Here is a 24,250-nt window from a genome sequence, read left to right as displayed (position 1 = left end):
CTAAAGCGCCTGATTGATGTGACACACCCATATGTATGAGTGCCAGAGGCACCTTGTGAATCCAAACTTCGTGGGGTAAAAAGATAGAATAAATGCATGCATCCGTACATGCAAAAAAGAGGGTTGTAGCTTATTCCTACAGCTGAACTTGAGGCTTTTGATCTATAGCAGAGTGCTTCTTCTTGCAGGGGCGTTGCAGAAGGAATAAGCAAATTTATCTTGTTACTTGTTACTGTGGCTTGTTACTACCTGGGAAATTCTTTTGTCGAGAGGTGATTAGGTGTTCCTGATTGCTTGTTGTCTGGAGTTGCCCTGTGTTTGAGTTTTGTTTTTTATATACTGTTATAATTTTAGAAGTTTTTTTTAACACAGGGGAACTCTAGACAAGAAACAATCAGGAACACCTAATCACCTTTTGACAAAGGATTCTCCCAGGTAGTAACAAGCCACACCTTAAAAATGCCAGGCCATCAAATGCTAATCAAGGTGGCCAATTGAAACATTTACACTTAACTCCAACAGACAAGAGTTCTTTCTCCCACCCTGGACCTCCCACAGATATATAAACCCAGTTTTCCTAGTTTCCAACAAACCTCACAATCTCTGAGGATTGCCACAGATGCAGGTGAAATGTCAGGAGGTAATGCTTCTAGAACATGGCCACACAGCCCGAAAAGCCTACAAAAACCAACAGTGATGGTGATAAGCAACCCAAATTATGTGTTTTTCTCCCCTTTCAGTTCTGGAAGAAAAGAAATTTCTCCTTCAACTCCTATTGTTTACATTCCACAGAGACGATCTTCTTTCGTCCCAATTTTTCACCTGCTCTCAAAACGTCCCAGTTTCTCTCTCCTTCTCTCACTTTACTCCTTAATCTTCTCATTCATTGCTGTCAAGTCAACTTTGTCAAGCCTATGAAAGATAGACCTCGAAGACACCCTGTCACCAACAGTCTTGCTCACGTCTTGCAAACTCAAGGCTGTACTTTCTGTGATTGAGTCTATCCACTTATACTTGTAAAGGAGCCCCCAGTTGCACAGAGATTAAACCACTGAGCTGCTGAACTTGTTGACCAAAAGGTTATAGGTTTGAATCCGGGGAGCAGCGTGAGCTCCTGCTGTCAGCCCCAGCTTCTGCCAGCCTAGCAGTTTGAAAACATGCAAATGTGAGTAGATCAATAGGTACCACCTTGGCAGGAAGGTAACGGCATTCCATGCAGGCATGCCGGCCACATGACCTTGGAGGTGTCTACGGACAATGCCAGCTCTTCGGCTTGGAAACAGAGATGAGCACCAACCCCCAGAATCAGACACAACTGGACTTAATGTCAGGGGAAAACATTTACCATTATTACTTATACTGTGATCTGCCTCTAGTTCGACTTTTCCCACCTTACTGAGCTTTATTTACTTTTCAAATGAGTTGAGTCTCCTTGTAATATGTATTCTAATGACGTGATCCCTTTTTTCCTCAAATGACTTCTGTTTCTGCCCATTTAGTTCAAAATGCACAAGTAGTTTGCACGCAGTTAACTGAGGAATGGGAAGGGGGGATGAAAGTTTTAAAAAAGGTAAAAGTTTTCCTCTAACATTAAGCCCAGTGGTGTTCGACTCTGGAGGTTGGTGCTCATCTCCATTTCTAAGCTGAAGAGCCGGCATTGTCCATAGACACCTCCAAGGTCATGTGGCCAGCATGACTGCCAGGAGCGCCATTACCTTCCCGCGGGAGTGGTACCTATTGATCTACTCACATTTGGATGTTTTCGAACTGCTACGTTGGCAGAAGCTGGGGCTAACATCGGGAGCTCATGCCGCTCCCCGAATTCGAACCTGCGAGCTTTCAATCAGCAAGTTCAGCATTAAGTGAGGTGGTGAGTTCAGAGATGGTGGATGAATTTTGGGGTTCTCACTTATATGTATGAGTGCCAATGAGTTCTGCTGGATCTAATTTAGTCTTCCGGCCCCTGGGAAGTTGGTATACACTGCTATAAAAGCAAGGCACGCCATAATAGCTTATTTTTCTAGTTGATTTGCTGTACTCCTGCCAAATGTCTTCCTATAGTGCTTCCAGACAAGGCTTTTATTGTGCAATTGCCTTGCCTTGCTAATGGGAATTTTATGAGAGAGGGCCAGATTATCACTATCTTCCATTTGTAACCATCATGTGTTTTCTCGTTGCTTTAGTCCCCTTAAATCCATCCATTAGGAAGGGAAAGAAAATATCCGTACAATTCCTCTTGACTGCAGCAGTAAGAAGCTTTTTCCATCTGGAAGTATCCTTGGAGTCTCTGAATTAAATTATGAGGTTTCAAAGGGACTGGCCGTTTTTTCCAGCTGCATTACAAATGGGCATGTTGGTGGTTGCACAGGCAATCACAAGTACAACAGGAATTTGTGATCAGTAATGATAAATATTATAATTGACTCCAGTGTAAGGAACGGCATCTTGGTCAAAGTGTCTCAAGGAGTCTTTCTATGCAGGTCTGCCATGGTGTGTTAGCTCTAAGGAAAGCTGTTTGTTCTCAGTGGTCTCAGTGGTGGTTTGCTCTCTTTTGTCTGAAGGCCCATCCACACAGTACTTTTATCTCAGGAGTTTCCGGTTCAAAATTGCAGGTAGCCAAATGACGTCCCCTGAAAACATGGGAGAAAAAGCTACAAAACGCTAAAAACACAAGATTTTCAGTTGCAGGAAAATCCTTTTTTCTGGCCAAAAATGCGGATACTTGAATATCTGTATTTGGAATATCTACATTTGGAAAATACTGAATTTTTTTATGTTGGTTTGTTCCTGGGTTATACATGTCGGTTCCTGATTGGTTGTATCCTAAAAACATGGCAACAGTTGAGTAGTAGGTGAAAACGTAATCCTGGCAAGAGAAACTTTGTCCTCCACACATTTAATGAAGTTTGACACACAAACAATGGTTTTGCCATACAATCAAAATTTCCTATGTTTTAAGGATAAAAGCAATGAGGATCAGACATGTATAACCCAGGAACATCATCCCATTGTTCCCATGCACAACCAAACCTGTCTGGATAGATGGTCATGCAGCCTCTGAACGATAATAATAATGCCAAAGTTCTGTTCCTGGCTTGAAAGTGTCAGTTCCTGTTTAATAGTGTAGTTCTGACTTTGAAAGTAGTGGTCCTACTCCACAAACTTTGATTGTGTGCCACAAAATTCATTTAACATGTGCAGGATGGAGTTTCTCTTATCAGGACAAAGTTTTCACCCTCTAGTCAGCTTTTGCCATCTTTTCAGGATAAAAGCAACAAGGAACAGATACGCATGACCCAGGAACAAAACTCATATGAAAGATCCGCGTATTCGCATCTACACATTTAAAGTATTTTTAAGCTGAAGTTTCCGGTGGACATCCCATAGTAGCCATCTTGCAGGCTTTGAAATCCTGTAATAAAGCAGCAAGTCTGCAGAAATCCTGGGACCAACAGGTCTGTGTGCAGACCTGCTCTCAGGGCCTGGGTGTTTGTTGTTGTTGGGTTTTTTTGTTTGTTTGGCTTTTTTTTTTTTTTGCCCCTCATGGAAAACCCGCGATTTGGTGCTGTCTGGAAGGGCCCTGAGGCTTCTGCAGACTAAACAAGTCATATCTTCAGTTGCTGCAACACTGAGTGGTTCTGTTGCAATCCTCAGGACTGGACAGGTAGACTGGCCCACCAGTAGTCCTTCCAAGCAGGCCTGGTTTTAAAACAAAAGGAAAAGAAACCCAGCTCTTCTGAGTCAAAGTGACTGTCCTTTCTATGACACTGGGGACTGGATGTGATTGCAGCAGTAGAAAATCCATGTGGGTTTTCTCCCCACAGAGCACTGGGATGATATGGTTTGCATCTCAGTTGCATTATTTCCCAATATACCTTTTCAGCCATGACCCAGTGTGTTTTGTCTGTTTTCCTTGTAATCTTATGTCCTTTGATAAGCTTTTATCCTTGGTAGAAGGAGAATTGCAAACTGGGGCAGGGTTTTCTTCTAATAGAGTGAGTTTCACTCTGTGTTCAGAGCTTAGGGGCCCTTCCACACAGCCCTATATCCCAGAATATCAAGGCAGAAAATCCCACAATATCTGCTTTGAGCTGGGTATTTATTTATTTATCGTGTCATCAGCAACCATTGTATTACAATTCTAACAGGGCAAAACAAACACAGAGATTAAAAAGAGAAGGAAAAAGAAGAAAGAAAGAAAGAAAAAACCATACAGATTTTGCAAATTTGGTATTTGGTTAAATGTCCTTTGACCAGTATCTGGCCACTTGGAGTGCCTCTGGGGTTGCCGCAAGAAGGTCCTCCATCGTGCATGTGGCAGGGCTCAGGGTGCATTGCAGCAGGTGGTCAGTGGTTTGTTCTTCTCCGCACTCGCATGCCGAGGATTCCACCCTGTAGCCCCATTTCTTAAGATTGGCTCTGCATCTCGTGGTGCCAGAGCGCAATCTGTTCAGCGCCTTCCAAGTCGCTGGGTGGCAAGACTATATAGAAGATCTGTATAGGAAGGATAATAATATTGAGGATAGTGGTGAGTGAATTAGAACCAGACATCCTGAGAAGTGAGGTTGAATGGGGCTTAAGAAGTATTGCTAACACCAAGGCAGTAGGACATGATGGGATCCCAGCTGACCTGTTTAAAATCTTGAAAGATGATGCTGTCAAGGTGATGCATGCCATATGCTAGCAAATATGGAAAACACAAGAATGGTCATCAGGTTGGAGAAAATCAACTTATATCCCCATACCAAAAAAGGGAAATGCTAAAGACTGCTCAAACTTCCGTATAGTGACCCTTATTTCTCATGCCAGTAAGGTAATTCTCAAGATCCTGCAAGGAAGACTCCAGCAATACATGGAGAGAGAGAGCTGCCAGATGCATAAGCTGGGTATAGGCAAGGCAGAGGAATAAGAGACCAAATTGCCAATATCCGCTGGATAATGGAGAAAGGCAGGGAGTTTCAGAAAAACATCTAATTCTTTTTTATTGACTATTCTAAAGCCTTTGACTGTGTGGATCATAATAAACTGTGACAAGTTTTTGGTGGTATGGACATACCAAGCCACCTTATCTGTTTCCTGAAGAATATGTATAACGACCAAGTAGCAACAGCAAGAACCGACCATTGAACAACAGACTGGTTCAAGATTGGGAAAGGCGTACGGCAGGGTTGTATACTCTCACCAAACCTATTCAGCTTGTATGCAGAACACATCATCCAATGTGCGGGGCTTGACGAATGCAAGGCTGGGGTTAAAATTGCTGGAAGAAACATTAACAATCTTAGATATGCAAATGATACCACTTTGATGGCCCAAAGGGAGGAGGAGCTGAGGAGCCTTCTAATCAAGGTGAAAGAAGAAAGTGCAAAAGCTGGGTTGCAGCTAAACATCAAAAAACCCAAGATTATGGCAACAAGAATGATTGACAACAGGGAAACAGAGGGAGAAAACGTGGAAGCAGTGACAGACTTTGTATTTCTAGGTGCAAAGATTACTGCAGATGCAGACTGTGGCCAGGAAATTAGAAGATGTTTACTTCTTGGGAAGAGAGCAATGTCCAATCTCGATAAAATAGTGAAGAGAAGAGACATCACACTGGCAACGAAGATCCACGTAGTTAAAGGAATGGTATTCCCCGTAGTCACCTACGCATGTGAGAGCTGGACCATAAGGAAGGCTGAGCAAAGGAAGATAGACACTTTTGAACTGTGGTGCTGGAGGAAAGTGCTGAGTGTGCCTTGGACCGCAAGAAGATCCAATCAGTCCATCCTCCAGGAGATAAAGCCCGACTGCTCACTGGAGGGAAGGATATTAGAGGCAAAGATGAAGTATTTTGGCCACATCATGAGAAGACAGAAAAGCTTAGAGAAGACAATAATGCTGGGGGAAATAGAAGGAAAAAGGAAGAGGGGCCAACCAAGGGCAAGATGGATGGATGGTAACCTTGAAGTAACTGGCTTGACTCTGAAGGAGCTGGGGGTGATGAAGGCCGACAGGGAGCTCTGGCGTGCTGGTCCATGAGGTCACGAAGAGTTTGAAATGACTACATGAATAAACAACAACATCTGAGTCTACAGTGCCATATCTTCCAGTTCAAAGCAGATATTGTGGGATTTTCTTCCTTGATATTCTGGGATATAGGGCTGTGTGGAAGGGCCCTAGGAAAATGGCCATTGAGATTGGAGGACTCTAGCATTGTAGTCTGCAAAAGTAACTTGTCCAAACTCTGATGAGAACATCGATGCTCCTCTGTTAGATCTGTAATGCAGCATCGGTTTCCCCTACAACCTGGAGCCTCAGAGAGGATAGTGTTTGGTACCTTCTAGGATGTGAGATGATTTAAGAAATGCAACCTGGGGTGATCTACACTGTAGAATTAATATAGTTAGATACCAATTTAACTGCTATGGCTCAATGCTATAGAATCCTGGGATTTTTAGTTTGATGAAGCACTACTAGTATTTGGCAAAGAAGGGTATGGCTTTGTAAAACTACGGTTTTGAGCCGTGGCAGTTAAAATAGTGTCAAACTGAATTCATTCTACAGTGTGGATACACTTGACAATTTGTACAATGAGATTCAGCAATTCCCCCTGATTGAAAATTTAACTAAGAAACTTCAGATAACCAAAGGAAGGAGAGAAAAATACAATTTACTGTGATTTGCAACTGTCTTGTTGAATTTTTGGCAGGGTGAGGGTGGGGGAGGAGATCATGTTAATCTTCCATCCAAAGGCATTCAAGTCTTTAAGCTGACAGTGTAAGGAAACACTTTTGACATCTTTTATTTTGGTATTACGTCTGTGTGTAACCTAATTGTGAACTGCTGTCAGGGGAATCAGGGTTGGTGTGACAATATAAATGAAAGCAAGGAATTTCCTGAAAGCAGACCATCTGAAAACAACTATCTTGCTTTTGTGCAACATTTCTAGAGAGGGGATGATGAATTGCTGATGTGCTAGAGGAGGTAGTGTTGAGGAGGTAGTGTTGACTTTCACACCAGAGACAGATTTAATCTATCTATGGGAAAGCTTATCCATGCATTGAAAAAAAATATTATGAGAGTGACACTACTCAGCATACAATAGTGGTACACACGGCAGGCTAGACATGCATAGCTTGACTGGAGCCTTTTGGCTAGATTGGCATTGCCCTTCCCGCTCTCCATTGTATTGGTTCACACAGTGCAAGGAAAGAGAAACCCTTCTTTATTGGGAAACTGTCTCAATTTGGCAGGGACAGCCAAATCAGCTGGTACTTCACTTTCCCAACTGCTTTTAAAATATTCCGGTTTCTCTCTTCTTCTTCCTTCCACTTTCCCTATTTGTCCTTGACATATTGCTACAAACTGAGCTCAAAGTGCAAAACCAGTTGGGATTGAATTGGAATAGAGCACAAGTGTCATCAAGTCCTGCCATGCAGAAACACAATCAAATTATTCCTGGCAGATGGCCATCTATCATAGGAATTATAGTTTGGTGAGGCACTAGCACTCTTTGGCAGAGGAAGCTAAAGACTTTTAAAAATGACAACTTACATGATTCCTTAGCATTGAGCCATTATAATTAAAGTGATAAGGAGTCCTCAGTGGCACAACAGGAAACCCTTGTGCTGGCAGGACTGAAGACCAGTCCTGAGAGCGTGGATGAGTTCCCTCTGTCAACTCCAGCTTCCCATGCGGAGACATGAGAGAAGCCTCCCACAAGGATGGTAAAACATGAAACATCCGGACGTCCCCTGGGCAATGTCTTTGCAGACGGCCAGTTCACTCACATCAGAAGCAACTTGCAGTTTCTCAGGTTGCTCCTGACACGGAAAAAATAATTAAAGTGATGTCAAGCTGCATTAATTTTACAGTTCAGATGCACCCTAAACTAAATAATATGATCTGTACTTTGCTTTAAGAAAAAGGAACGTAAAAACTTAATTTTCAAAAATTGAACTTTTATAATACTTCAGCTTTGGAAGTGTCTTTCAACTGGCGTGATCATGAATTATTTTTTTAAAGGAGTTCTTTCAGCTCTGTTTAAGCCAATGTTAACAGGGTGGAAGCCATCTGGCATTGTTTTCTTCTTGTAAATGAAGTAGTTTGCTGTGTTAGCTTACATAGCCATACCAAATATATTTGCTAAGCTGTAGCTGTTTTTAATTCATGGTACTTCTGCTTTTTGTTTCTGCTGGGAAGCATTTTTGTGTGCTGCTTGAACACTTGCATGCTATTTTGCCAACAGACTGGTCCAATAAAGCATGACCATAATTATTTCCTTCTTGGGAAAATCAACCATTTTTTGCTTCATTTTTTTAAAAAAAATGAATACATGTTTTCTGAAAGGCCAGCTACTTTTGTGCCAAATATTATCATTTGGTTTGGCATGCTTTGTCTAAAACTTCCACATGCAAAAAAAGCAAGAATTCCAGCTGCCAAGATAACACAGGAAAATCATCTAACTCCTGCTCCACCTAAAGACACAACTTTGATAAAGCTCTGAATACCTCAGTGAGAAGGGAGAGTGTTGACTCATTTTTCAACTATCTGAAAGAGTAAAACTACACTACAATTGTTTAATGACCTTTTGAGTAGCAATGACATTTCATTATCACATAGTTGAATTGCAAGGTAGACTTCAAAAAAGTATTATTAAAAATCAAGTCGGTTTTCTTGCAACGTCTCTGCTTAATATTTTGAAGAGCAAACGGTCTCAATGAAAAAGAAATCAACAGAGGAACACCCTTTACTTCTTTCTCATCCAAAACGTAGATTTCTTTGGCCACATTTTTCTTGCCTTAAGAAGTTCCATTGAAAAACTACACCGTTTGAATTGAGAGAGTTTTTTTTTTCGTGTCAGGAGCGACTTGAGAAACTGCAAGTTGCTTCTGGTGTGAGAGAATTGGCCATCTGCAAGGACGTTGCCCAGAGGATACCTGGATGTTTTACCATCCTCTGGGAGGCTTCTCTTATGTCCCTGCATGAGAAGGTAGAGCTGATAGATGGGAGCTTGCCCTATTCCCCAGATTCAAACCGTCGACCTTTTGGTTAGCAGTCCTGCTGGCACAACTGTTTAACCCGTTGGGCCAACGGGGGCTTCTATTTGAGATGGTTAATTCTAATTTATCAATTCCCTTTGTTTCATTACTAACAGTTGCATTTAATTCTCTGATTACATAGGGGGAAAATCCCTCCATTTTCCTGCTTAAGTACTGAAAGACACTATTTTGGAGGGTAACTGATCTACGCTGATTTTATTATTATTATGTACCTTGGAGATGAGACTTCATCTACCCTGGGATTTTGACTCCAGTCGTATGCCAGGAATCATGAATAAATTAATTATCTTAAGGGGGTTTATATTCCAGACATTTTGGGGGGTAGTCTTGTGTGAGGGTATCTCAGGTTAGATAGGACACTGTAGAAGTGCAGTATACTAGGTATACTGGTTTGGGGAAAATACTCTCCCGGGTACTAATTCTCTGCAGGATCTTGCAGGCTAACGGTTTAAAAAACCAGACAATTAATCAGAGTAGCTCCAAGAAAGAAACAATCAGGTCGAGGACAAGCTGATTTGAAGCAAAAGCAATTATTTCTTTATTAAGAAGACAAAAAACAAAAACCAGCAATTGAAGCCCAACAGAACAGATTGTGTTTTAATACAGGCTGTTTCTCAGAGGAAAAACAAAGGTAACCTTACTCCTGCCCCAATCTAAGAGGGTTCTGACGGGTGCAGCTAACTTCAGACTAAGATCTTCTCATCCTCAGATGTGAAGAAAAATCCAAAAATACAGAGAAGTAGGTTCTGGAAATGTATCTTTTCCTGTTTATCTCTTTTTCTGCCTCTGGGGCTTCTGCTTTCCTTCTGTGGAGGCTTTATGCATTCTTTCTTCCTTCTCTAGAAATCCTGCCTTTGCTTCTGTGTTATTTGTTATTGCATTACCCTTGTATTCATTTAACCTGTCTTTAACTTAGGACCTGTCACCTGGAATGAAGGAGACCTTTCGGTGGGGCAAACCATGGCTTTTTTTTAAAAGAAATTCTATGGGAAGTTATAGACTCTATGTGCTTCAAGTGATGAGTGCAGAACGTGTGCTTCATGTGATTTGGGGTGTAAAGGGCAGATGGGAACCTGACCTCTGTTTATCACCCCCCCGGCTATGATTTCGAATGGTCTGCAGCAGGGGTCCTCAAACTTTTTAAGTCGAGAGCCAGTTCATTGTCTCTCGGACTGTTGGGGGGCTGGGTGATAGTTTGAAAAAAATATATGACCCAATTCATATGCACACTGAACATATCTTAAAACATGGAAGAACAACACGATATTTAAAATGAACAATTTAAAACCAAAGAACCTTACCAATATTTCAGTGGGAAGTGTGGGCCTGCTTTTGGCTGATAAGACAGTTATGTTAATTAGGATTGTTGTTGTTGTTGTGTGCCTTTCAGACTTAGGGCAACCCTAAAGTTTAGGGTGGGAGCAGATAAATGACCTTGGAGGTTCACATTTGGAATGTGGGCCTTAGTTTGGGCATCCCTGGTTTAAGGAGTCCAAACACATGAGACAAAAACCAGTCCTGTATAGATATCTATTCTCCTTCCTATATTGCCCAGCCTCTGGGAACTGCACACTTAGAAGGCGTTCCATACTGAACCAAGATCATTGGGCAAGATCTGCAGTCTTTACAAGTTAACAAGATAGTTAAGCACCCATTGCTCCCTTGCAGCCATGAGGCCATTTCCTTGTCAGCAGGAGGGAAGGAAATTTTCAGTTTGTACTTTAAAATGAGTTGTTCAGACTTCTGGCAAGGGCTTGCCTGCAAGTTGTATTTATTGAGCTTAAAGTCTAACAAGGTGGTTTGCTATTACCTTCCTTTGAAATATAGCCTATTGCACCATCCAAGTAGAGATACACCTCAAAGAATGTTTGCAAAGTCTTTTAATGGATGCCCAACCTTTACTTTTCCTACTATTTTTAGAAGGAAGAGTTTTTTAAAAAAAATCGGGATTGCTACTGGAGAATGATAAGAAGGTCTGGAGAAACACAGACTTTCTTTCGGTTTACTGCATATTTGCATGAAATAATTTATAGCCTACTTGAAAGTTATGTAAAACATATCTGGTTATTATTTTTATTTTCTTAATGTTCAGCTGTGAATCTACTTTTGCACTTATTTCAACAACTGTTTCAAGTCTTTCCTGTCTTTTCCCAGCAGTATGGTGTCATCTGCATGTTTTAAATGGTTGATGTTCCTTCATTCAGTTTTCATGTGTCCTTCCTTCACATCAAATCTTGCTTTACATAAGATGTTTTCAGCACACAGTTAAACAGATAGGGTGATAAAGTACAGCACTGATGGACCTCCTTGCCAATTGGAAACCATTGCGCTTCTCCAAATTCTGTCTTACGGTCCTTCCATACAGTCCTATATTCCAGAATATCAAGGCAGAAAATCCCACATTATCTGAGTGTCGACTCAGATAACCGAGTTCAAAGCAGATATTGTGGGATTTTCTGCCTTGATATTCTGGGATATAGGGTTGTGTGGAAGGGCCTTTAATGGTAGCCCCTTGTTCTGAGTACAGCTTGCACATTAGAGCAGTCAAATGATGTGACACCCCCATATGTTTAAGAGTACATAGCCTTATACAATCAAAGGTTTTTCTGTCATCTATAAAGTTTAATAGAGCAAAACTATTTTTACATTATTGTTTAATTTAATGGGGATGTTGTATTTTGGCATTATTGTTGCTTTCGTATTCTTCTTTTATTTTACATTAATGGTTGATATTAACAGTTGATAGTCTGTGTCACAGTCTACTCCTGGTCTTGTTTTTGCAGAGAGAATGCCTGTTGAAGAGGTAAAAGTGTGATGCTCATTTCTCATTGCCCTCAGTCACATCTAGAGTCTTCCACTGTTTCTCAATGTTTTGTGTTGGACTTGAATCATGAAATAAAACTATATTTAAATCTATTCAAGTGACAGGGCTGGAAATGGTTCACACAAGAAAATTATGGGGTTGCTTCTCTAGATGAGCTCATATATAGGGCACAGTTGTTGTTGCTGCATGCTGTCAACTCTATCGTGGGGTTTTCTTGGAAAGATTTGTTCAGCTGGGGTATGCTTTTTACCTTCCTGCTGCTGTTTTTCAGGGAATGACATTGCTTACATGGAGAGTAATGATTTGGTGAGAGCCAATGTGGCTGTAGTGGTTTGAGTTTTCATAGAATGATAGAGTTGGAAGAGACTTCGTGGGCCAATCCAGCCCCTTGCCAAGAAGCAGGAAAATCGCATTCAGAGCACCCCGACTGATGGCCATCCAGCTTCTGCTTAAAAGTCTCCAAAGAAGGAGCCTCCATCACACTCTGGGGCAGAGAGTTCCACTGCTCAAAAGCTCTCACAGTCCATTAGTGAATTGTATCAACTTTTTAATTTAATTTTTTGAGAGTAGGAAAATTCTTGTCCAAGAAAGTTGAGTGATGAGGAACTTTTGGGGTTTTCCAAACTTCTTAGCTGGTGGGTGGGTGGGCTTTGAGCCCAGATAATTCTTAGACTGCATAGAGCAGTTCCTGTGAGACTGAAATTAATTTGTAATTAATTTAAATTTTATAGTGACAGACACAGCCTGGATCCCCAGGTTTCAGCGGTGGCCAGGGGAGCATTTGCACAGCTTAGGCTCGTGTGCCAGCTGCGCCCGTATCTTGGGAAGTCTGACTTGGCCACGGTGGTACACGCTTTGGTCACATCCCGCCTCGACTTCTGCAACGCTCTCTACGTGGGGCTGCCCTTGAAGACGGCCCGGAAGCTCCAGCTAGTCCAGCGCGTGGCAGCCATGTTGGTAACTGGAGTGGGACGCAGGGAGCATACAACGCCCTTGTTGTCCCAGCTCCACTGGCTGCCGATTTGCTACCGGGCCCAATTTAAGGTGCTGGTGCTATCCTACAAAGCCCTAAACGGTTCCGGCCCAAAATACCTTGCGGACCGCATCTCGGCCTACGAGCCCACGAGGACCTTGAGATCATCTGGGGAGGCCCTTCTCTCGGTCCCGCCTGCCTCACAGGCACGCCTGGCGGGGACAAGAGAGCGGGCCTTCTCGGTGGTGGCCCCCCGGCTATGGAACTCCCTCCCTGCTGAAATTAGACAGGCGCCCTCCCTTATGGCCTTCCGTAAGGGCCTGAAAACATGGCTCTTCGAGAAGGCCTTCAACTGAGTGCTATGTTATCGGAAAGACGACCGGAATGGACTATGACTATGAGATTGATTATGACCCCAAAATAAGACGAAGCGGATTTTTAGTTTAATTAGATGTCTGTATTAGTAAGATGTTGTGTTGTGGTCTTGACTCATTGTAAATTGTTGTTTTTTCTATGTTTTGTACACCGCCACGAGTCGCCCTAGGGCTGAGAGCGGCGGTTAATAAGTGCAAGTAATAAATAATAAATAAATAAATAAATAAATAAATAAATAAATAAGAAACTTCAAAATCATATGTTTATGGCAACCAGAATTTCTGTGCCTGCTGGGAAACTGCTTAGTATGGGATACCAACACTATTAGATGGAAGTAAAGTTCTGGTGCAAAATGCACTTAAGTACAAATCACATGTTCTGTCTACAGTACTCTAAACGATAAAGAGGAGGACCTCTGTGCTCCTCCTCACTGTTTGAGTACCACATGCTTTGATATTTGTTGAGGTTTTGCTGCAGGACACCAATGGATATCAAAATTTGTGGATGCTCGATCATTATACACAATGGTGTAGCAAAATTGTCCCTTATATAAAATGGCAAAAAGATTTGCTGTTTAGAATTTAAAAAGATAAATCAAGCTATGGATGGCTGAATCCATGGATACAGAGGACTGGCTGCACCAAAATAGCTTTTCTGTTGACGTTTCCATTATTTGTTTCCTTGGTGGTGTGAAGGGAAGAAATGTGGGTTAAATACCCCTTGGCCTTTATCTCATAATCTGAGATAAAGGAATGTACTGACGTATATAGCTTGCCTTTCACCTTTTGGTACCAGGTCAGGGGATAACCATATAAAGCAAACACACTTTAAAAATAATACCACAACTACCAGCATTGGTCTGCATTTCAAGTGAATGTAGGGAGTCCCTGTAGCCAGGGCTTCTCCATCTTGAGGGAAGGAATTAAGGTGAGTCCACTATAGAGGTAACAACAACAGTAAATTATTATTTGTTACCCGCCTCTCCTCATGGCAGGATACGGTATAGTTAAACCAGACAGAGAGAACACAATATGTAGAGCAAATATTAAAACACTAGCTGGCAGCTTGACACCACTTTAACTGCTGTGGCTCAGTGCTGTGGGAGTTGTAGTTGGCTGAGCTAGTGGTGGGCCAAGACCCTTCTTTTCAGACAGGCTTTTAAAGATGAAAGCCAGGAGGTGCTGTGTTTTATATGTTTAGTTCTATGTTTAATTCTATTTTTATGTATATATGTGTGAGGTTCTAATTCACATGGCAGGCTATACATATGTACATACTACTACTATTAATAATTATAAGCCCCCAGCCATCTTTGGCAGAGAAAGCTAAAGATGGCATCAGACTACAAATCCCAGGACACTATAACACTTTTTTTTGGTGTCAGGAGCAACTTGAGAAAGTGCAAGTTGCCTCTTGTGTGAGAAAATTGGCTGTCTGCAAGGATGTTGCCCAGGGGATGCCCAGATGTTTGATGTTTTTTTACCATTCTTGTGGGAGGCATCTCTCACATCCCCACATGGGGAGCTGGAGCCCTTGATGGTGCAATGGGTAAACCCTTGTGCCGGCAGGACTGCTGTCCGACAGGTCAGCGGTTCGAATCCAGGTAGAGCAGATTGAGATCCCTCTGTCAGCTCTAGCTCCCCATGGGGAGGGATGTGAGAGAAGCCTCCCACAGGGATGGTAAAATATCAAACATCTGGGTGTCCCTGGGAAATGTTCTTGTAGACAGCTAATTCTCTCACAGCAGAAGTGACTTGCAGTTTCCCAAGTTGCTCCTGACATGGAGCTGACAGAGGGAGCTCAACCCGCTCTCCCCAGATTTGAACTGCTGATCTGTTGGTCAGCGGTCCTGCTGACACAAGGGTTTCTCAACTTGTGTGTCCCCAGATGTTTTGGCCTTCAACTCCCAGAAATCCTAACAGCTGGTAAACTGGCTGGGATTTCCGGGAGTTGTAGGCCAAAACACCTGGGGACCCACAGGTTGAGAACCACTGATTTAGCCCATTGTACCACGGGGGGCAATGGCATAACACTGAGCCAAGGGAGTTAAAGTGCTCTCAAAGGGCATTGATTCAGCAGTAATCATCATCTTCCCTGAGAGGTGAGCTCCCTGAGCTCAGCCAGGCAGGCTTGACAGGAATGGCACCTCCTCCTCTTGCCTCCCTTTTTGTGTTATGTTTTTGTCCTCCCTGGCCAAGTAGCAGAGCTGAAGGAAAGAAGGACAGAAGGAGGGAGGGAGGGAGGGAAGGAGGGTGGCGTTTGGGGTCTGCTGGGCTGGGTCTCTGCCTGCCTCCGCCTTCTCCCTCCTTCCCTCCCTCCCTCCCTTTCGCAGGCAACCCAACAATAGCAGCAGCAGCAGAGGCATTAGCAGTAGTAGTGGAGTGGGCCTAGGGCCTGGCAGGAGGATGCTCAAAAGGAGGAGACACAGAGGAGGGTAAGCGGGGAAGGGTGTGTGTGTGTGTGTGTGTGTGGGGGGGGGGCTGCTCTGGGTTGAGAGGGGAGAAGGAGGGCTGCCCAGCGAGGGGAGACTTGGAGGAGTGGGTAGCGAGGAGAGCCAAGGAAGGAGAAGGGCGAGGACGAGGAAATGCCTGGAGCCTTGTCTGAGGCAGAGCACGGCTGCTTGTGAGGGGAGGCAGCAGCCACAGCAGCGTTGGGGAGGGGGATCTTAAAATGGAGGCCATTTGGAGTCATCTGGGGAGTACGAAGACGCCTCTCTCTCTCTCTGCATGAGTGTCACTATAGTGTCAGGACAAATGAGCTCAGGGGGAGGCCGGCCCCCCAAAGCAGCCCACTTCTGAACCTCATTTTCAAGGTTGCGGAGGGGACTGATCCATTTCAGGCCCTAATAGGTTTTGTGGGAAAGTGTGTGTATATGTGTGTGTATCAGAGAGAGAAATGGAGTTGGGGTGGAGAGGGGAATGAGATAGTGTTGGATAAGGTGCTTAAAGTGGGTGTGAATGGTTTGAAGCATCAATATGAGGGGGGCAATGCATGTGTGGGTGAGACGGTGTGGGGAACATGTGTCCCCAGACAACATTGGCTAAACTAGTGTTTTATTTGGAGGGCGGTCTATAAAAGAATGCTTGCTCTGATAGGATGCTGTTTAATTTGATACCCTCTCCCCATGACTTTGGGGTGTATCAAGAAGGGTGTTATCAGAAGTGTGGTGTCTGGGAGAATGGGGGGTATTGGATGGTCTGAGGTCCCTTTGCTTTTAAGGTGCCCCCCCCTTTCCTGGCTGCAGCTGTTTCCCTTTAAGGGGATTCAGCCCCAGCAATGCTCCAGATGTCTGCAATCCCTGCAGCTTGGGAGCTGGGTTTAGTCTCTTTGTGCTGAGCCATGTAGACGTTGGCATTACCCAGCCGCCGCCGTCCCCTTTTGCAAACCAGGAATGCGGCCAAGGAAACGTAGTCCTCCCAAGCACACTGTTTGAGTCGGCTGAGCGCCCTTGGCTTCAGTCTCGCCTGGAGTACCGTGCTAGACCTTGGCACGGCTGGTATGTACGCAGGAATGTGTTGCTTGGCATGCAGCACCGATGCTAAGGAGGGATGTGCAGACGCGGGTCTCTTATCTGCAAGGCCTTCTGGGAGGGAGCTTATGTCTGGGCTGAGGGTCAGCTTGGCAAGGGGAAATCGGGAGCACCCTGTCTTCTGGGGGCTGCGGGAGCCAGCTTTTTCCACAGGAGAATCCTTCGTGCTGCTTATTGGAGCATCTCAAAGCAACCGTTGACCCAAACATCCCCGACTGCCAGGTTTAATTAGACCCACTGTGTGTGTGCGTCACGAGGAAACTGGAGATGCAAGGGGAGGTGGGTGTTGCAAAGCTGTCACTGGCTTCGGGGTTTTCTCTCATGCCACCTTCACCCTCCATGCTGTAGTGGCTGGACCGTGGGCTCCAGTTCCTTTTTCAAAATTGGAAGGCCTTCCCCGAGATGTTCAAGCTTCTTGCGGATTATTTTGGAGCCAGATCTCCTCATGGGAACCAATTTAGGGCTTAGTCCTGGAATGCATTAAGTAATCATCTAAGCAAATAGATGCCTAAAGTGCCAGAACACACCTCTGAGTCATAATGTTACCTGCAACCCCAGCGATGCAGACATGTGTTAAAAAGAACTAAGTTTTGATTTGGGTTCTTAAATGAATGGGAGTTGGGTTTGGACAACATGAAGACCTAAGGTAGACTGAGCCTGTGAGGAATCTCTTTCCTTCATAATTGGGTAATAACAGATGTATCACACAAATAATGGTTTGGGTGCAAAAATGCTTTTTAGTTGATAGCCAAGCAATCAAAGACCTGGCAGCTTTACTTACCATGTATGTTTTTTGGGGTTTGTGCCAGTTGTACATGTTAGACTACATTGTCTTCCTGGAGCTGCAATGAAAACTAGAATTTCTCCTTCCTGGTCCTTCCTAACCCTGTTGGATCTGTCTCTTTTCAAAGGCCCGAGTCTTGTTTCAGAGAACTGCATACAAATGTTATATTCATATGTAATCTGTCATAGGTGTCGTCAAGAATATAAGCTGATCATATGTCTGATAAGATTTCAAACTGTAGTTGGCACTTACAATATTTATGTCTAAGGTTGGAAAATATGATACATGTGTATATCTGTAATGCATATATATTATCTGTTTATATGTACTATAATATGAATTGTTATAGAATCTTGAATTTTACATATGCTATGAACATCTTTCCTGTCTGCCCCAGCCCCTTTCCCCTAGTTTCAAGGAGTCATGGAAAACTTTTCCATTTTCTTAGAAGATGGTAGAAAGGAAACAAAGGGGATGTAGGCTTCTGTGCATAAGCCTCTATCATGATTGACTTTACCTAATAGGCTCTTACACTGCAATTTTATTTTCTGTGGGTTCCTAGTGATGAAACATCCCAAAACATCCGGGGTTTGTTTTTTTTTGTTTTTTTAAAAACCACAACATTTCTTGAAGTAGTAGAGAAACTTCAGAGTTGCTACAGCAAATACTGCTGATAATGCATGGCAGAGGTTGGAGTAGATAGCTCTTGCAGTACTTTCCAACCTTGTGATTATATGAGAACCATATTTTCACCTCTATCACCTGCCTATGCTGCATTAGGCTGGAAAATGTCAACAATACTCCTCCATAACATAATTAATAAACATTCCGGTTTTTATTTTTATATTTTAGAGTGGGGTTGGTCAAGCTTGTATGAGCGCCCCCCCCCCCCCCAAAACCCTCCAAACTAGAAATATCAAACAGCTACTCTCTGGGAGGCCTCCAGAAATGACAACAAAGGTGTTTTTAAAACATGATGTCTTGGAGCCCATAGTCTTAACTTTTCTCATCCCTGGACTGGTGAGTAGGATTGGTGGCTAGTGCAGTGTACACTAGATATAGTAATCCCAAACTGCAAGGTTTATTCTGTAGAAGAAGTGAAGAATACTTTCTTCCTCTCTATCCTTACATTCTTAGGACTTTACTTGGCCAGTCTAGAGAATAAAAAGAATATTGTAATTTCCTCCAATTCATCCCCAAATCTATCCATTCAAGAGTTTCAAAAACCTAAAGAGACTAGAAATCTGTCTTCTTGGGTTTGCTTGTTATCCAGAAAGTGCTGTTGTTGAAAGAGAAAAAGGAAAATGTAAAATATTGTGGGCACCAGTTTGCCAAAGAACTTCCTTAGACACAGTTGTTCTCCTTTTCCCTTCCTCAAATTCTTAAAGGGCCAGAGGAGACCTCCGCTTTGGCTTGTGTCAAACTAAAAATTACAAGCAGGCTGCCACTTTCACGAGGATTAGGGGCAGAGGATCCCTGCAAAAATAGAAATACTGCAAAACATTGCAAAAGTGGAATATTTCTAAAACTCCTGCGTGGGCAGGAGGTAAAGAAAGGGATAGGAAGGGGAAGTGGGAGAAAGGAGGGTCTACCCTTCCTCCCGCCCACTCATGCAAGTGAGCAAATGTACACATATACCCCCATTTCCTCTCTCCTGTGTGAGTGAACATGCATGCCTTCCTCCTCCACTAATGTGAATGAGTGTGGGAATATGCACACGGCCAGACCCAAACACCTCTCCAGTGTGACTTCCTTCCACAGCACTGGTGTTATTGAAATCCCTGTTAAAAGTGACCTAGGGCAGAAATGGAGGCAGTGGCAATACAGAAATACATTATCAAATCTGCCAGTTCTTACCCTGCAAATGACAGGGCCCCCTGTGGCACAGTGGGTTAAACCCCTGTGCCGGCAGGACTAAAGACTAACAGGTTGCAGGTTCGAATCCGTGGAGAGCGTGGATAAGCTCCCTCTATCACTCCAGCTCCTCATGTGGGGACATGATAGAAGCCTCCCACAAGGATGGTAAAACATCAAAAACATCTGGACATTCCCTGGGAAGTGTCCTTGCAGACAGCCAATTCTCTCATGCCAGAAGCAACTTGCAGTTTCTCAAGTCGCTTCTGACACGACAAAAAAAATTGTAAGTTGTGTTTCAGGCACCTCACTTTCAGTTGCTTAACCTCAAAATAGCAATAGATATGATCTTTGAATTCTTCAAATGCTTAGGCTTCTGTTAACATGAATTTTGAGCACTATTTTTGTTAACAAATGAACCTGACCTTTTGCAAGCAAACCCACCTTTATTGGCCATACCATTGTCCTTGCCTGAAGCATCATTCAGAAAGAAATTTCTCCTGAAATGGTTATTCGTGTGTTTGTTTTTCTTGCATTTCTTTCCCACCCTTCCTCCTGGGACCTTGAGATTGCTCTCAGTTTCTTCTGTTTTTCTATTTCTGTTTTATCCTTCTTGCAGTAGCTCAATGAGTTTCCATGGCTGAGTGATGATTTTGAACCAGGGTCCTCTTGATCAAAACCTCTCTTCATATTCTTTGTGCTAATCATCAAGCTTTACTGCCTTCATTCTCTATAAGAATTGATGTGAGACCTCACAAGTTGATCTCTTCCAAGGGACAGACTTTCTCCCTTTTCTCAGTGGCAACAGCGAAAGATGCTTCATTCCTTTCATAATTGGGTGGTGTCATTTATGAGATCTACTGTTTCTCATCGAGGTGGTGATGTTTTCTTGAACACCCCCCACCCCCCAAAAAAAGTAGTGAAGGAGAAGAAAAGGGGGGGGGGACGACACCTGCACTAGCAAATTCCAGACACTGTGTGTTATACTAATGAACTTAATTTCAAATTTTATTTTGTATAGTCCTCCTCCCAACCTCCAGCTTTTGTCCTAGTTACTGCAAAGTCTCAGTATGCTGAGTGAACATGCTGTTGTCTCTAATTCAGACATTTCTGGTTTTTCTTTTTCGCTTTGTGGCAATCTTAATAGGTCTCCTGTGTAGGTAGTTTTCATTTCTTTAGAGCTGAGGAAGTCCAGTACACTTAGTTGCTTTGGCTGCTAGAATTGTTTTTGCTGGACTCAGGAAAACAGGATTCATCTTCTGACTCAGCTAATGCTCAGTGGATTACTTTGGACCATGTAGAAATTTGGACTAGATTTTGCTGCTTGGAGTCGCAGGAAGGAAGAATAAGATTTTAACCTAATACTACCACTCCCATCACAAATCTCCTGTGTATTAGATGCAGGCATTTCGCCTGTGATGTTAAGCAAGGCCTATGTTGGGGGCAGCAGTGGCCTCTACTCTGGTGCAGCCAGTGTTTGGTAACAGGATATGTTGTTGTTGTATTCAGTCTTTACCATTTCCAGTAAAGGGGTCACCAATAATGGGGCTGTGACACTCTGACTGGGCTCCAAATACAGTTAGTATTGCATTAAACTAAAAATGAGCTAATCTTTATATTGGGATCATGGAGCCTTTGGCAGCACAGATGTTTTTGGACTACAGTTCGCATAATTCCTTACTCTTAGTGTGCCAGTAGAACTTGGGCAGGTGGTGTCCAGAACATCTGGAGCACCTAAGGTTCCCCAGCCCTATTCTATAATTTTATATCACTGGTGCCAGTTGACTAAATCTGTAGACTGCCTCCCTTTCCATGCCTATAGAGACCATCTTAGGGCTTCCAGTGAGGATGTCATAAGCGAATGCTTGTTGCACTTAAATGGTCAAATCCACCCTGTCTAGGATTCTGCCTCTTTTAAGAGTTAGCTGAGAATATACTCTTGAGAAGCAAATGATACAAACATCATGAGAGACCATAATTTCTGTGTGGCTTTCAGCATTTTGGAAACAAGTACTCTTGTTTCTGACCTTGGGAGCTCTGCCAATTGTCATCTGTGATTATTAGCCACCAATTGTCCTTATTTCCCTGAATTCACCCTTTTAAGGGACTACGATAGGGACTTCTGAGGTTTCTGGTTGCCCCATGGGCTGTGGAGGTACTGAAAGTCAAATCCGTGTACGTGGTCTCCTTGGAGACAAAAAAAAAAACCAAAAACAAAAACCTCCTTTTGAGGTGGTTGGGAATTAGGCTAGCATTTCTGTTGCTTTTCTTCTGGTGGCAAAACGTTTTTTTATCCAGTTGCCAAAGAAGGGAGTTTTGTGGATTGGCACTGTGGTCTTCTCCATACATTTCAAAATAGGTGTTTGTTTAGTTCAATAGTATTTTGATATTATGATTTGTCCCTTTGTGCTATGTTAAACACCTTGGGTGTACCTTTTTCATACTTCTGTAAACTGTCTTGAGGTCTAGTATTGGGAGAAAGGTAAGACGTAAAATAAGGTGGTTGGGTCCATCTGCCATTCCATAATACATGAAAAAAAATTTCTTTGCACTTCCAAAACTTCAGTGTAGCAGTTTGCAGAGAGTGTGGTGAGAGTGACCAAGGGGAACTTTGTAGAGAAACAGGAACACACTGGAGAGGCCCTTGCACTAAAAATACCCTCCACTTGCTTTTGGGGCCTTTTACTTCCCCTCCTGGGTTCCCAGCATGCTTCTTTAAAAATGACAGTCCCAATCTGGGTGTCATTCCGACACTGAAACTTGCTCAAAATGAGCACCTCTGTCCTAATCTTGGACTTTGTTTATTTTTCAGGTGAAAACAACTAAAGAAGGTGTGGAGATTTGGCCAGCTATAGTGATCACTGCCAGGTCATTGCAACAGGTATGGAAAAGACTAATGTAGAAAAGGATGTTTCATTTTTTTGAGGCAGAAAAATTCAGGCAGGCCTACTTCCCCACAACATTTCCATGTTTTCTACCCGGAAGCCCTCCTGAGGAACTACAATAAATGAGAGATGTGCAAAAGCACTACAGTGCTTGTGTAAAAAAAAAAGAAAAGAAAGAAAAAAAAAACCTGGTTTCTGATCTGATGTTTTCCACACTGTTGAAAACCTTCATCTCTCTGACTGCTTTCTTTTGCTTTATGCACCAGTTCTTCAGTGGCATATGCCATTGATCTTCAAAGCACTGAGATTCAGGGTTACAACTCAGAACTAGACGAGAAAAAAACCATTTAGTTTGCGGAAACTAAAAAGGTGTGTATGGAGGAGGGGCGGATACAATGCAACCAATTATGACAGTTTGTGTGGAAGACCTATCAATTGAATTTTAGTGCTGGCAACAAATTCCTAGTCTGAGATAAATTCAGAAGTGTTGGTTTTTTAATTACAGCGTATGCCTGTATTTCTTTGTTAAGACACTCCTTTGCATTTGGATCCAGAAAGTGGTTCTGGGGATCAAACAACAAAAGTTTGTTATGACCGAGAGGTTCAGAAAGCGAACCTAGATTCTGGACTGAAATCTTGTTTGTAGCCTATGCTTGTCCAGCAAGGGGGTGGGGGTGGGGATGGCTTTGCCTGCTGAAAACTTTGTTGGAGGTGTATGTGTGCAGCCCCATAAGTAAGTGAGTGTCCTACAGGATTGCAGCCTTAAATCGATGTGATCAGTTTAACTGTTTAGTTCAGAACCTGGGGCCAGGTGAATGTTTTACAGCTACACTGGAAGTGGACTTGGATTTGGCAGCAACTGGAGGCTGGTAACCATCTCTAGAGTGATGCAGAGAATATAAATATGTGAAACTGGTTTTCATATTGTCAGAGTGTTAGTCCACCCAGCTCTGTATTATCCTCTCTGATGCTCTTCAAAGACTTTTCAAAGTTTCCAAGAAAAGTCCTTTACATTTATTTCCAGTCAAGATTCTTTCATCTGGAAAGATGCTAGGTAATGTGTTTTAGAGCAATTCCCCCCCCCCCCAAAAAAAGCTTGGAAAAGTCCCTATTTTGGCCTACGTCTCTCAGTGCCTACCAGCAGTAAGGCCAGACTGTCTTAGGAGTTACAGATCTTGTACTTGTATTCCATCTCCAAAGGAAATGCTTTTCATACATTAGGAGTCATATGAGCAAAACCTTCTCTGTGTGCTTGACAGCCAGGTCTCCGAGAGGTCATGCTATCCTAGAGAATTCCTCTCCTGTCACTTTTAATAGCTTGCCAGTTCCATGGGGAGATCTTCCCTTAAATAGCAAGGTCATAAGCTTTTTAGATCTCTAATGGTTAAGACCAACAACTTGAAGTGAATCTGGAAAACACCTGATTACCAATGCAGTTCATCCAGTGTTATTGTATTTTACACCAATTGAAACTTCTCGACTTTCTTCAAGGGTTACCCTACATATAATATGTAGCAGTAATCTAAATGTGATGACAGAGGTAACCATTGCCAAATCGGACTAGCTCAACTTAGTTGTGTTTTTTTTTAATTTGACTAGAAAACTGTAAACTAGAAGGATTTTTTTTTAAAAAAACTCTCTTTAAGAAACAGGTTACCAATTTTGGAGTGCTCTCTGAGTTATGGACATAATGTCTTTCTTAGTACCACAAAATGGGTCATATTGTGGGACAGATGGCTTTCTCCAGTCCTGACCCATGAGGACAGCAATTGCAAAGAGTTTGTCCAACTCTCACTTAACTTTACATAAAAGACATTGTTAGAGAGGTCTGGTTATATTGTGGCATAGGCATGGCTCTCTAGATGTTGTTGACTATGTTTTAAATGGCATGGTTAATCTCAACTAGTGTAGATTTGTTGAATCAATAGAATATAGTTGTGTGTTTTCTTTCCATTTAACAGTTGATTCAGTGGGAGTATTCA

General features: G+C 42.8%; 1 protein-coding gene across 6 annotated transcripts in view; it reads left to right on the top strand.

Moving 5' to 3' along the window:
- The window catches only part of NCKAP5L (NCK associated protein 5 like), a 68,465-nt gene that overhangs the window by 26,011 nt on the left and 18,204 nt on the right, over nt 1-24,250 (top strand). For 3 of the 6 annotated variants that reach the window (XM_060764146.2, XM_067463883.1, XM_067463884.1), the window contains exon 2: nt 22,196-22,264. Coding sequence is in view for 3 of the 6 variants with exons in the window: in XM_067463883.1 (XP_067319984.1) it covers nt 22,196-22,264 (69 nt within the window). In the remaining 3 variants the exon portion in view is untranslated. Of the gene's footprint in view, nt 1-15,537; nt 15,651-16,503; nt 16,713-16,748; nt 17,025-22,195; nt 22,265-24,250 lie in introns of those variants that run through there. The other 3 variants (XM_060764145.2, XM_060764147.2, XM_060764144.2) reach the window with 3 other exon arrangements.

Source organism: Anolis sagrei, chromosome 2, assembly GCF_037176765.1.
Source record: "Anolis sagrei isolate rAnoSag1 chromosome 2, rAnoSag1.mat, whole genome shotgun sequence".
NCBI classification, from domain to species: Eukaryota; Metazoa; Chordata; class Lepidosauria; order Squamata; family Dactyloidae; genus Anolis; species Anolis sagrei.
The sequence above is the reverse complement of the archived record's forward strand: the minus strand, read 5'-3'. Positions and strand labels throughout refer to the sequence as shown.